At 34.5% G+C, this 15266-nt stretch overlaps 1 protein-coding gene across 1 annotated transcript in view; it reads left to right on the forward strand.

Moving 5' to 3' along the window:
* Positions 1–15266, forward strand: part of LRP1B (LDL receptor related protein 1B) — a 1719891-nt gene that overhangs the window by 1280375 nt on the left and 424250 nt on the right. Inside the window, exons 31-33 of the mRNA XM_081815486.1 lie at positions 13326–13452; positions 13590–13741; positions 14037–14161. Of these exons, the coding sequence (XP_081671612.1) occupies positions 13326–13452; positions 13590–13741; positions 14037–14161 (404 nt within the window). The remainder of the gene's footprint in view (positions 1–13325; positions 13453–13589; positions 13742–14036; positions 14162–15266) is intronic.

Below are 15266 nucleotides of genomic sequence, written 5' to 3' on the forward strand. Positions count from 1 at the left end.
AACCATCCACTCTGCTGTGAGGAAGCCAAGTAACACCATGAAGGGGTCAATGTAGGTGTTCCAGCCAACAACCTTAGCTAGCTAAGGTCTGAGCTGACAGCTAGCACCAATTGCTAGATGTGTTGAGTGAATCTAAATGATTCCAGTCCTTAGCTGTTATGTCACCTCAGCCGTGGTGGCACCACAGTGGATGTGAAGGGATGAGTTGGTCCTTGAGCTCTGATCAAATTGCAAATGCAAAAGCAATTAAGTTATTGTTGTTTTAAGCTTTAAATTTGGAGGGGTTTGCTAGCAGCAATAGATAACCAAAGGAGATCCACCAGAAATCTTAACCTTAACAGGTTCAAAACTAAATTGAATATTTCTCTACAATTATGAGTCCTCCATTAGTTGATGCCAGTTCTGTTATTTCAGTTGCTTAGGTCAAAACACTTGGTATGATCTTTGGTGTCTCTCTCATATACTCTATATCCAATATACCAGGAAATCCATTACCCTTTCACTCTATTTAAAATCTCACAACAAACCTAGAGTAGTACTATTTCCTCCTTTTAACAGATAAGGAAACTGACTCAGCTATTTTAAATATTACTCTGCTTTCAAGTTGATATGTGGGAGAGTTAGGTTTTTCTCAACTCCAAAATCATGCTACACTATATGCATAGGCATATGTGTGTTACATATTACACATATACCCATATATTGGTAAACATTACAAAAATCAATAACCAAAAATAGCAAACATACAAGAAAACAGTTTTAACAGTTTCAGTATAATTGCACTGAAAATTTAAAGGTTAGAAGTATAAGTAAAGAAGAGGATAAGCTATAATGAGAAAATGCTGGGAAAAAAATCAGGAGAGGAGGCTTATAAAATAATTTTGAGTTGGTTCTGACTTCCCCTTCCCCTGGAGAGCCCTTGCCTACAACTATGTGTATGCCATTACATATTAAGACTGCGAAGGGAGGGTGTGCTTCTGTTTAATTCCAAGAATATATAACACATGACTCAATTGAATATGTCCACATCACACTCATAAACTTGAAAATAAAAAAGTACTCTTCCAATGTGATGGTATTTTAAACATCTCTTTTTAAATTATAATTTATAATCAAGCAATAAATCGTAATAGCCTCAATAGAGAAAATTTGATCAATTGCTCTATTGTGGATAATTATTCTAATGGTAGGAACAAATATAATTGGAATGTTATGAAATCCCAGAGATACATAGGAAATGAGTTTGTTTCTAATAAAGAATTTCTTCCCCTTTTATTTGTAATAAGCCCAACTCTTCATTTGTATGATCGAGAGTATCTTGTGCCTGGCCTATTATAGATTCTTGCTGTTCAGTTTAGCAGGACCTTTGCTGCTGCTACTTGCCAATCTGTAGTTTTCTTTTTCATTGTTTTTTTGTTGAAACCTAGCATATGACCTCAAATTGTTGCTCCAGGTCTTCCTTTCTTTAAGTATATTTTTATATCTCCATAGCCACCTTAGCATAAAAACATACCTACTTCTCTCTAGGATGATTGAGAACATCAGGCAAAGAGACCCACATATACTCCACTTTCTGTTAGTTTATTAAAAAAAGCATTTATTGAGGGCAGCACACTGTGTGCGAGGTCATGTCAGGGCATCTCCATCTCCTCTGCAGCTTTCAATTCAGTACATCTTGACAAAATAGTACTGCTTACTGTATGAAAGACACTGGGGGGCACTGTGAAGTGTGATAGTATAAAAATAATATGTCACTTCTGTTCACAGTGAGTTTTCTGTTTAAACTTACAGTTTAAACACATGCAAAATTTCAGTCAAAGTAATAGTTTCATATTGTAACGTGAGATTCATTTTCAGGTATAAAAAGACTAGGTCAGTATGACTCAAGCCTAAATCTCATCTCTAAATCTCATGTTAGCATAATTTCCATAAGATCTTTATAAAGTTATATTGAGTTTTAAGAAAAAAAGAGATTGCATATAATCAGAGTTGGTAGTCATAGTGAGGGTGGTAGCAGCAATGGTGATGCTCAGTCGAGGTTTTATGGAGAAGACTTGAAAGAGAGCGGTCGCTGAGATGGAGTGGGAATATATTATATGAAGAAGAGAGAGAATATTCAAAGCATTGGTAGTGGCAAAACAAAGGCCATTGGCAAGAGTAAAGCTGCATAGGGAAGAGCTGTGGTGTAGCTGGGATAACTTGGAGCTATAAAATAGGCAATAGCTTTCCCCACATATTAAAGAAATTACCATGAACACCTTCTCCACTTTGGCAAGTGGAATCTATAATGGTCCTAGACCCTCTCTCCTAAGCCTTCTCTCTGGCCCCAAAGACGCCACATAAGCAATGGTTAGAATTATAATGAGAGTTTATTGAAATTGTAGCATTGTTTAAATCAGGGAATTCTTAGAAATAGTTACCATCCTAGACAGAGTTTTATGGGGGAGGGGGTTCTTTTTTCACCCTCAAGCCAAGTAATGGAGAGAGCTGGAGGCAAATATGTAAAGGGGAGACTAAAATAAATAGAAAAGAACAGTAAGCGAAAAGAAAGGAAGAGAAGAGAAGAAGAGAAGAGAAGAGAAGAGAAGAGAAGAGAAGAGAAGAGAAGAGAAGAGAAGAGAAGAGAAGAGTCACTTTCTCACTACAAGTCCTCAGGCCAGAAGGAGTCTGATCAAAGCTGGAGAGAGGGAAAATTTTTAAAATACATATGAAATATCAGTTTGGACTTAGAAAGATCCAGTCTTTTATGCCTGAAAAATTAATCTTAACATTATTATTTTTTTCTTTTAACTAAAATTGTCTTGGAAGTCCTGGATTCTTCCTGAGATAGTATGTTCTGGAGAAAAGATATTGAGTAGAGTATATGGAATCAGGAGTCGGATAAATATAAAGTCACTTTGGTTTATTCCAACTGTTCAGACTCTTCAATAAACCATGGTAGTGGATGAGATTACCCAAGAAAGAGTACAGAAAAAAAGAAGTCTAAGGATAAAAATGGAAAATGTTTACAGTTAGGGGATGAAATGATTAAGAGAGGGGAAAAAGAAAATCAACAATAAGGCAAAAGAGAAAGAAAAGTGGCCATTTCAAGTCCTCAGAAAATTACTCTATTATAGAATTCAAGGGAAGACAGTTCCAGGGAGAAGAGTGTGTCAGCAGTAAAGAGTTTAGGAGAGATTAAAGCAAAGAACAGAACATGCAGTTGATGATCAGGATGATACTGCTAATTGTTATCAATTTCAGAAAATTGGTAAAGACAGAAGCCAAATATAAAGAATGAATAAATGAAAGATAATTAGAATGTAGAACTAGCGTATTTCATCTACAGTGACAGAAACTTGGGCAATGAAGGGAAAGAGGGAACAATAGAAATGTTGACAAGATAGTAGGATATGGAGGAAGTTATCCTTAGTGTAGGAGTCAGGGGCTACTCCACATGTTCACAGGCAGAGGGGAAGAAACTGGCAGAAAGGCAAATTCCAGGAAGTGTAGGAGGAACTTGGACAAGGAAGAAGCAATAGGGTGGGACAGGAAGAATATCAGACCAGAAAGCAGATGGACAAAATTGGCATCTTACATCAGGTATCCTAGAAACAGATCCTGGAATGAGAATTCAATTCAGGAAATGGGAGAGAAGCAGGGTAGGAAAGGGGAAGAGACCAAACAAAGGTTCAACTGTGAGTGAAGTCCAGGTCTCAACTGATTACTTGGGGACCTCTGGAGTGTAAACCTCACTTGAGACCAAGGGAGTTTGCCTTTCAAACTCCCACCCAAACATTCATTGGATGAGGGCAACCCTTGGGAGACCTACACTTTCAAGATTTCTAGCTCTCAGCACTGCTTGTGAAAGAAGAGTTGCTAGTTCCTGTCTTCTCAAGAAAAGTGCCTGTGGGAACTGTTGGAGACAAAGGACACAGAAGCTGGGCACTGGCGAATATCAAAATAGAAAATAAGATCTGAGGGTGTCTAGATGGAACACCAACAGTGCCCACTACAGTTTGAAACCCCAGCTTGGATGTTTCCTACCTTTGAGATCTTTTGAAATATCTTGATTTCAAATGCCTATGTCCTTTTTGGTTATTGAAAAGATTAAATGAGGTAAATTTAAGTGGGAGGATTGAATTAGGGGAATATCTCTTCCCTCTTCTAGTTTTGGAGATGGAGTGAAGAGACAGGATGCAGCAATAAAATATATATTAGCAATTAAAATTAGTGAAATTGAAGAAACTCATAAGCTCATAGGTGATAGTCATAGGTGTTAGGATAGCAGCTTTAAATGGATAGGTAAGTTTTGCTGAAATTATTGTGGTGAATAGAATATGAATACAAGGACTTAAAGCAACATGAATCTAGCTGGGATTGATTTCTAGCATCTAATTAGTATGTTTCTATGACCTTGAGTAGTAATATTCAGTACCTTAGCAGTAGCAAAAAAAAAAAAAAAAAAGAGAGAGAGAGAGAAAGGGAGCAAGTGGTGACAGATTCAAAGTTGGATTGTAATGGAATAACCACGAGTTGCCGGTCAGGAGCTGAGGCCTAGAAGTTAGTGATGGAATCATGGAAACCAAGAACAGCAGATTAAGGTCAGAGTAAGGAGTAAGCACATGAATGACCAAGACAACTCTATAAATTAAGTGAGGATTTCGGATTTGGTAAAATTGGAAACAGAGCAGTCGCATGTGGTAATTAAGATGAGTGTGTGGCCTTACTTCTGTAAGGCAGAGGCGAAGGAGGGATATAGGTCCCTGGAAAGGATGAGGTGAACGTGAGCTGAGATGTCCACAAGGTCATCAGCATGAGTCATGAAGTCCATAAGAATGTCAGCTGTGGAAGGAGAAGATGGCAAAGTTTCCAGTGAGTAGGAAAGCAATTAAATAAAATCAGTGGCTAATTGTGATAGTGGTGATGTGGTATGCAAAAGTGGGATGTGTGAATTTATGCTGTGAATGTTTTAAAATAAGTGATTATAACCTCAGAGAAAGTTTTCTTTCTTACTTAAATCTCCACTTAATTTTCTCAGGTATCTCATGCAATAACTCTTCTGTCATCTTTAATCAGTTTCTTTCAATGAAACATTTCCCTTTGTTTTTCAAATAGGATCAGATCTCTCTCATTTGAAACAAACGAACAAACAAACAAAAACCCAACTCCCCCCGCAAAAAACAGTGTCTTATTTCTCTCTGTTTACTTCTCAATTTCTTAAAATAGAAAAGTTCTGTTCGTTCCAGAATTGTTAAAATTTATCCACAGCCAAATTCAGAGATTTTTTTTCTAGATTTCACAGCATTTGCCTTCTCTTTGACATATTTCTCCATTGATTATCCATTCAAGAATTTATTTTCTCTGTTACCTTCTCTAACTCTGAGTTCTCTTGCTTTCTCTCACCCCCTCCATATACCTCCTCCACATCTCTCTTCATGTATGTCTTTGTATGCCATTCCCTCTCTTGATATATTTATCCGTCAAAACACTTTTTCATGTTTTTTACATTAATCACTGCATTGCATCCAAAATCTTGTCTTCATTCCTTCACTTATATTTCCATTTTTCTTTAGAAAATCTTTGTTTGAATGTCACCATAACAGAAATTTAATATATCCTCCTACCTTTATTCTACTGACTTCTTTGCCTAACTATTGTATGTCTTTTTGTCCTGACAAGATTGAAACTTACTTTAGCTTTTCTGTAGTTTTTCATCTGTCACTAACTCCTGTCATCTCTTGTCTCCAGATGTCTCTTAGATTTCCCATTTCTTTTTATTGCAACTGTGAGCTCAACATAGACTCAGCTGGAGTATCTCATTAAATATTTTTGATTTCCTAATCTTGAACCCCCAAAACAAAATTTACATTTTAATCCACAAAACAAGAAATCTTTGAAATATGTAGCAATAATTCAAATATTATTTGCCACCATACCCTCACTTCTTCTTAAAAATATTTCTTAAATATTAAGTCACATGGATAGATATTTTGTCAGGATTTATAGTTAAGAATTGATACACCTTTTTAAATACTCTGCTGATTTTCAGGAAATGTTTATTGAAACATTGGTTTCCAGGTAATATTACATAGACATTTAGGTGTCAAAATTCATATCATATGAATAAAGTACAGCATTTTCACTTTCTGCTTGAAGTTAAAACGTGTCAGGTGATATTGCCAAAGGAAAAGGTGAACAATGATGGAGTAAATTAGCTGAATTCAAGATATAAACGTGTCTTGAAAAGTGGGCATGAAGCCTGTTCTGAACAATGGAGACTTGAAGTCTTTTAAATGTAGCCAGATGCAAAATAAGAAGCATGTATGAATTTACTTCAGCTTGAAAAATTAGTTTCTTCCTTCTGTTGACTTTTTGGTAAGGCATCACTTCCTTTTAAAAAAACTGAAATGTAATAATTTTTTTACGCTAAAAACTCACTTTCTACAGTAGAAGTCACAGTATGTCACCTCGTATAATACCAAAAAAGTTGGTTAACTTCCCATAGTGTATGATCTTTAGGTGAAGCACAAACACTCTTTTTTTTTTTTTAGACACCAGGATGTACACTGTTTTGTTAATCTAGCTTTATATTTTTGTGATCATAAATAACTTGCTGAAAAGTATTTCTTTCCATAGGATTCAGCTTAACTTGGAATCTTGGTGTTTGACAACTACATATTGTCAAGTGGTCTTTGATTGATTACATGTATATATATATATATGCTTTTAGAATATGCTTAACAATAGACAGAAGATCTTGAATGATAGTTTAACATATTTTGAGATAGCAAGAGTATGGCATAGCTTAACACCATATCCTAAAGTATGCTTTTATCTCAAGGCAAGATAACACATATAAAAAACAAGTAGGTTTAAATTTGGTTTGCAGGGTGCCTGGATGGCTCAGTCGTTAAGCGTCTGCCTTCGGCTCAGGTCATGATCCCAGGGTCCTGGGATCGAGCCCCGCATCGGGCTCCCTGCTCCGCGGGAAGCCTGCTTCTCCCTCCCCCACTCTCCCTGCTTGTGTTCCCTCTCTCGCTGTCTCTCTCTCTCTGTCAAAAAAATAAAATCTTTAAAAAAAAAATAAAAAATAATAAATTTGGTTTGCAGTTGAAATAGTGGTGGAATCAGGGTATTAGTAGTAATATAAGACACCATGATGGTCAAATAACTCAGAACATGCCCCAAATTATAAGCAGCTTTCTCTACAGGTCTCTAAGAGAGGCATATAAACAAATTATAATAACAAATGGAAGAAAAGTGTCACACTATTTTTCACTAGGAATTTCCTCAAAAATTCTGCAAACACCTTTTTTTTAAAGCTAGTTAGGTTTTGCTCACCTCATCTTTTACCATATGCTTCACCTTCATTCCTTAACCTCTAAACATGAATCTTGGATCTTATCCTCCCTGCTAAAAGCAGGGAAGAAGGACTGGGAGCAATCAAGATGCCTTGGGTTATCATTGTAGCTCAGTGGCTGATGGAGGAGAAAGAGAGGCCAGAAATGTCATTCCAAGTCCCACTACAGGAGGGAGCTCCTGGTCCAGACCACCAAAGCCATGCTGAATGGAAACCAGAAATAGCCACACACAAATGTATGAACTTACCCTGATTTTTTTAAGGGATCTGACCAATAAAACTGTGGTTAAAGGGTAAAAGAAAAGTTTGAAAGATTTCTTTCTCTGTGTACCTGTGGAAATTGTCTCAGCATCTTTCAATGTGGAATATCCAGGGTAAGTTGGATATGATTGATATATAAGATAAGTTAGAGGTCAGGGCACGTGGGTGGCTCAGTCGGTCAAGCGGCTGCCTTCAGCTCAGGTTATGATCCCAGGGTCCTGGGATCGAGCCCCACATCGGGCTCCCTGCTCGGCGGGGAGCCTGCCCCTCCCTCTCCCTCTGCTGGCAGCTCCCCCTGCTTGTGCGTGCTTTCTCTCTCTCTCAAATAAATAAATAAATAATCTTTAAAAAATAAAAGACAAGTTAGAGGTCATGAAACAAATTGGAAAATTCTGTGTAATATTTTAATAATTCTAAATCAGCTTATGAGTACTAAGAGTCTAGGCTCTAGGAATCTAGGTATTAAATATTTCATAGGAAAAATATATATGTATTATAGGGACACATCAAATATTATATATTTGGGATACCAAAACTGAATAAAATATGACCCTTTAATCAGGAAAAACATTGTGAAACATGTAAATAGCAAAGTAATATCATATATGTACATGTACATATTTATTAAAATGAGAGGATGTGCAATGAGGCAGGGTGTAAATTAATTAAATAAGGAACTAAATATGATACAAGCTATAAACATAATATGCTACCATATTACAGATGCCAAATACATTTTTCTTTGTGAAGAATTTTTCTTGATACTTCTCCAGTATTGGCTGGGCATACACATAATAATTGTTTCACTCAATATTGCAAAGTAGGGAATCAAGAAGGCATCTGATGTAAAACGTTAAGAATAATAGAAACCAGAGCAAGACCTGTAGAATAAATGATAAATACTGTTTTATGCCTAATCAGAAAAAGAGAACAACCCAGATGGCCCATATCTTTATTTTGGCTCAAAAGAAATGTTCATTTCTGAATTGTTTGTAGAAATGACAATTTCCAGTGTTGAAGCCTGTACTTACATGGCTTGGAGACTTATAGCCAGCAAGTTTTAAGTATTTCTACTGGCTTTTTTTTTTTTTTTTTAGGTAATTATTTACCCATTTGCCTCTACCATTAAACAGTGGGTTTCATGAGGGTCGCTAAGGCCACTTCATCTGGTGTCATCAGCTGCTAGCACATAATAGGTACCTAATTAATATTTGTTAAGTGAGTACATGACTGCACTAAAAGAATACATTTGAGAATCATCCACCAAACTGCAGACAAAAAAAAAAAGAAAAGAAAGGAAAAGAAAAGTAGTTTTCAAGGTTATACTGTCTCTAGACTCTTTCTTTTAGCGAGTGTTCTGTATCTGTGCTTGAGTTCTTTTTATATTACAGGAACCTCTAAGCAATAGTAACACATTCAGGACTTGAAAGGTGATTTGGGATTGGCATGGAATGCTTTCTCAAAACAGAACTGCACATTACATGAAGAAAAAGGAAATGTGAAGAAGGCCTCACAGGAATAGAGAAGGTTCTACTTTACACTGTTTCCTCATAGGGGATGAAGGATGTCAATTCATGTATTCATGAAATGTATTCAAAGTCTTATGTTATTTGTACGTACCCAAAAGATGGAGACATTGACATGTTGGCCTACAATGTCTTTGATTAGTATGAGTTTTAAAAGTAATTCGAATGAAACTGCTATGACACTGAAAATTACAAGCAGTTTTTTGTCAGATAAAAGCTCATGCTCACATAAAGGCTAGCTGCTATTGTTAATTTGTAGGGGTTTTGTTTTGTTTCTTTTTGTTTTCTTGGTACTTTTTGCTGAAAAAGTAACACACTGTTGACCCCCGAGTGGGACAGAGGGAACAATAACATCCTTGATTCTCTTCTCAATCAAGGCATCTACCTATAGAAGAATTACATGATCTTCATTTTTGTAACAACATGGAAATTTTTGGTTTTCTCATCTTTCTTTAGCACTCTGATAAATTATATAAATCATGCTCTCTTATAAGGGCATAAGAACAGGAAGAAATGGTGAGTTTATTGTAAAAATTGCAACCCAGATCTGTGTTCAAAGGAAATAGTTTAGCAGTAAAAAAAAAAAAAAAATCTTAAATTCAAAGAAAACGATTGATCTAAATTAGTTGCTTTTCACTATTCTTATATCTAAAAGAATCACATTTAATCCTGTTCCTTTTATAATAATTTGGGCTTATTCATTCTTTTCTTTCTACCTGACACTTTTTACCCTTCCCCACCAAAGCCAAAGCTTTGTTTTCATGTTAGCTTTATTTCTCAAAAAAAAAAAAAAAATGAAATTATACAAGAGCATTTGTAATATTTTCTGTATTTTTGAGCTTTAATCTAACTAATTGTGAGAGAAAAAAGATTTGTTTTCCTTTCTAAGTGTACCTGTATGTAAAGTAATTCTGATATTAGTACAAGGGTCATATGATAAATTCAATAAACTTTTGGGGACTTTGGGAATTCCAATTGTACAAAATGGAATATTTTACTTATTTTTCAAATGTCAATAATTAATTCGATGTTAATATTGGAACATAATATGTATCCATTGCACATTTTCCTGCCAAGAACTTCTGTGCCATTAAGACAATCTGGATATTTTGTTATGATGATTTCTGAACATTATTCTTACAATCCTTCAAACCACTTTTGAATGTCCCATTTTTGATTTTGTGATTTTAAATTATGTAACTGCAAGCCTCTGTAAATATGGGAATTCACAGCCTAGGGCAAATTATTATCCAGAGAAACTTCAGTTATACAACACAACATTTGATTTTAACAATTCTGAAAATTTCTAGGTCTGGAATAAACTTGAGAAGTATTTCCAGTGCTAGATTAACCAAGTTAATTCTCTAAAGGCACTTTCCTTCACTATATCATACAACTCAACAAACATTTCCCTACAGCAAATTTTGAACTCAAATGGGAACAACATCAGTCTGTAATGCTGTCACTGAATCTTAATTTCCATGGGGTCTCAAAAACCAGTGACAGACAAGGATTTTCATTTCTTCCCTTCGTGAAAAATCACATTTAGATACCAAGAATCTATGTTCATTAAAGTTATCTCAAGTACATCTATATAAATTACTATCTTAAATGATTCATAAGTTTCTCCCTGCAGTTTCATAAACTTAGTGTTCTTTCTCTACATCTAGTTGTAATCCTTGAAGGTTCCCAAGGTGCTAATTCTATTCAGTTCTTTATTTTTAATTTCACTTTAAGGAGCAAATAAATTACTCCTTTCCTGACATTCATAAAATGTTGCTTAATTTTAGTAGGTATAGAATCTTTTAGTTTTATTATGTTGATAAATTATTTAGCCATGAAAGTGATTCCCTCAGTCAGATTTGATTTCATATATAACGATAATTTATCAAGTCTCTATAGAAAATTTGAGTAAAATCTGTACTCAAGACAATTTTATTTTGAATAATTTTAATTCTTAAATTTATTATCATTCATCCAAGACTCTTGCATGGAAGTATTGCAGACTTAAAATGAACAGGGACTACTTGAGAAAAAAAGAACAAGAACAAGAGAGACTTGTTTCTCAATACTAAGACCATTTTTCATGGTTTGTTTTGTGTTTTTAAGTATCAAGATTTTTGTTCTATTCCTTATACCTAGGGAAAAATAGCATTTGGTATAAGATTATTATATCGTTGTAGTATATTTATATTTGGTGAGACAACATAAAGAATACACCACAGGCCTGGGTTAATAAAGCCTGGGTGAAATTCCTGGCTTCAACCCTTCCTTATCATCTGCGCAACTGTGGATCATTAACTTACTGAGTTTCAGTATCTGTGAGAATTAGAGCTTAGTTATGTTAAATGGCTGATTTGCTTTTGCTCACTCAAAATAATATTTTTATTATTCACTTGGTGCATTTGAAAGCAGATTATTATTAAATAAAAGGTATATTGTACATATTTCCTTTCATATTTGAACTCTGGAGTATGTTAAAGTAGATGACAAGAATCAGACTGGATAAATAAGCACCTGTCTGTCCTGGCCCCCACAATACCTTCTTCACAGTGTCAATCCCCTGACATTTTAACACAGTGACTGACGTCATTTAAGGAGCACTATTAATGCTGAAATTTTTCCTTAAAAAGTTAAATGGGGCAACAAATTTGGCCTCCCAGTTATCCAATTTATTTTTTAAAATACTGAGAATCCCCATTAAAGTTTTAAAAATTCTTAACTATAATGCAGGCATAGATTTTTTTTTTTCATGCCTGTTTCAGCCTAGATCTAACCAATAAAATATTAGTTGGATTTCTTGCTACAAAGATTTCCCTTTCTGATTTATAGAGCTTGTGAATATGAATGAAAACTTCTTCAGGATTAATATACTTGGAATTCTATCCACACCTCTTTTTCGTCTGATTGTAAAAGTCCAACACATTTATTTTACATAGCATTTTCAGGAAAAAAAATTAACTTTTAAAATAAATCAGAACAATATGCATAAAGGGAATACATGTATTTTTACATAGTTTAAGTATCTTTTTATGGATAAATAGTAAGATCATTAAGTGGATATTAAATATGAATGTACATCTTTGATTTTTCTATATGCAATCTCATTTTCTTATGTATGATTACTCATATATATGTATTCTAATATGCACAGAATACTACTCATTTTTGCCTGAATGAATCAATGATTGCCATATTTTTCTAAATTCTAATCATTGCTGTTTTCTGACAGTTAAGTAAAAACTTCAGTGGACATAACTTCAAAAGAGTGGAGCCTATTTATCTGAAACCATGTATTTTGTATTGTAATATAAATTTACAACATAAATATTATATATGCTGAATGAATGAATGAAAAAAGAACAGATAATACGCCTTCTGTTTTTCTACATTTAGTTTTTTTCTGACGTGTTTTATTTCAGTATGCTCTGGATTTTCTTTCTGTATTTCATTTTCTTCCATATTCCATTTTGCATTATGAGATTACTAAAATAAGAATGTCTGCTTTTGTATGAATCCATGTTTTATGATCACTTCACAGGATAACTTACAAAATTTAAATTAGAATAGTTACATTTAGCAGTGTAAATGGACAGAATTGAAATTATAGTGCATTCATGTATGCATTAATAAATTAAATATTTATCTACCACTAATTTTTATTTTTATTTTTAAAATTTTCTAATTTCCTAGTGCTGTAGGTATCCTAGTAGATGAAAAGGAGAAAGGACCACTGTCCTCCTTGAGCTTATTGTCCAGTGGAGGCAAAAGACATTAATAAAAAATAACACTGTAAAGAAATATAAGAAATATAACACTGTAAGTTTGCCACTCTAATCCATGCGGAGTATATAGCACAGTAATCAGAACACAAAAGAATTTTTGAGTGAAATGATGTTTGAAATAGGAACAAGAGCAAATTAATCAAACAGGTTGGAGAAAAGCATTTCAGACAAAATACTTTGCATGAGCAAAGTATTTTGGAGGGATTTTGAATCCATCCTTGTGATTTCTAAGAATAGTTAAATATTTTTTACAATAAAAAATTATTTTTTGTAAACATAAACACACATGTGTATTGATTTCTAAAATGTATTATTTTCGTTCTATTGGTATGGATGTTACTGCTTTATCATTAATAATATGTGTTTTTGTGTTTATTTGCATATTACTATAAATCAACAATTTCATTTCAGCTACTTGTTCTGGACTGAATGGGGACAGATGCCCTGCATTGGAAAGGCCCGCTTAGATGGCTCAGAGAAGGTTATCCTCGTAAGCATGGGAATAGCATGGCCGAATGGTATCTCCATTGACTATGAGGTGTGTTGGATTTCTTAAGTATTTAAAGTGCATTAACTGCCAGCTTGCATTAATCCACTCTTACCATTCTCTTATTTTTTTTAATAAACCACTTAACCGAAAACAGCTTGTAATACTACTTTTCAATCGATCTTTAGGAAAACAAATTGTACTGGTGTGATGCTCGTACAGACAAAATAGAAAGAATCGACCTCGAGACTGGAGGGAATCGTGAGATGGTGCTGTCAGGGAGCAATGTGGATATGTTTTCAGTTGCGGTCTTTGGGGCTTATATCTACTGGTCTGACAGGTAATTTATTTTTTCATAAGTATTTGAGTCTCAAAATGTTATTTCATGCCAGTTGCTTTACCCTTGTAGGATTAGCCATTCCTTAGCAAGGTCACAAAAAGGATCTCACAAAGCCATGTAATTTCCACAGAAAGTTAGGCACTCTTGCTATTCCAGGCTCAAGCATTTCAATGTCACAGACTAAAGTTGGTTTCTTTCCCCTTCTGCTTGGCCATCTGTTATCTTCGGTTTAAATAACTGACTTGATGTGAATTACTTAAAGATTGTTGATCATGTATGTTCAACTTCTTGTCAGAGCACATGCCAACGGGTCCATCAGAAGAGGCCACAAGAATGATGCCACAGAAACCATAACCATGAGAACAGGTCTTGGAGTCAACCTGAAGGAGGTTAAAATCTTTAACCGAGTAAGAGAGAAAGGTCAGCACGCTTATATAATGAATACATCTTATGTCATTCCTCTCCTATTTCTATTTTTTTAAAAAGATTTTATTTATTTGACAGAGAGAGACAGCGAGAGAGGGAACACAAGCTGGGGGAGTGGGAGAGGGAGAAGCAGGCTTCCCACAGGCAGGAAGCCCAATGCGGGGCTCGATCCCAGGACCCTGGGATCGTGATCTGAGCCGAAGGCAGATGCTTAACGACTGAGCCACCCAGGTTCCCTCCTCTCCTATTTCTAAAACATTTATCAAACTTAAGGATTCTTATATGAATCTAAAACCTCAAAATTCTATTTTTTACATCTAATTTCCTACAAAAATCGTACAGTAGCCTAATGAAATGAATATAAAATAGTTCAAACATTGATATTTTTGCCTAGGACAGTGTATTTATATGGACATGTTATATACCTGGCATGTCTTCAGTATAGGTTTGGGCTAAGTAACATAGACTATCTTGATATATGTACATATTCAACAAAAAATACAAAGCACAATTAAGATATTAGAGAATAAAAAGTAGCCAAAAATATGTGTTTGGGATTATATTTTGAAATATAAAGTGATTATGGCTTCAGAAGTTTGCTGTTGGTGTGAAATATTTCTGAAGTCATCACTTCCTTAAAATGTGTGTATTGAAACTGATATGGTAGTGGTTTGGATATTTTTTTAAAATTTACCTCAAATTAAATGTCTATTTTATGTCATTAAATATCCATAATAATGTCCATTAAAATAAATTGTAATTAATTTTCTTGACATCAAAGATAGGTGTAATAATTTTGGAGCTGATGATGGATTCATGGAGGAAAATTAGCCTGATCGAGAAATCTTAATAGTATATTACATCTTCACTCAAAACTGAAGTAAAAACTTATGCTTATATACACTTAGGAGGTTAGGTGCATTGGAGCTGTAAATTTCTTTGATAGCTTTCATATTTCATAGACAAGATTTTAAAGCAGTGAGTGCACTGTTTGTTGGTGAATTCAGTTCATGTTTTGAGAGAATTGTTACTTGTGCCAAAGATTATAATACATAAAACCTATTGCAATTTCAGCATCAAATTTCAAAAAAGAGTTATA

This window comes from Leptonychotes weddellii, chromosome 3 (genome assembly GCF_054177405.1).
Source record: "Leptonychotes weddellii isolate Sample4059 chromosome 3, ASM5417740v2, whole genome shotgun sequence".
Classification (NCBI taxonomy): domain Eukaryota; kingdom Metazoa; phylum Chordata; class Mammalia; order Carnivora; family Phocidae; genus Leptonychotes; species Leptonychotes weddellii.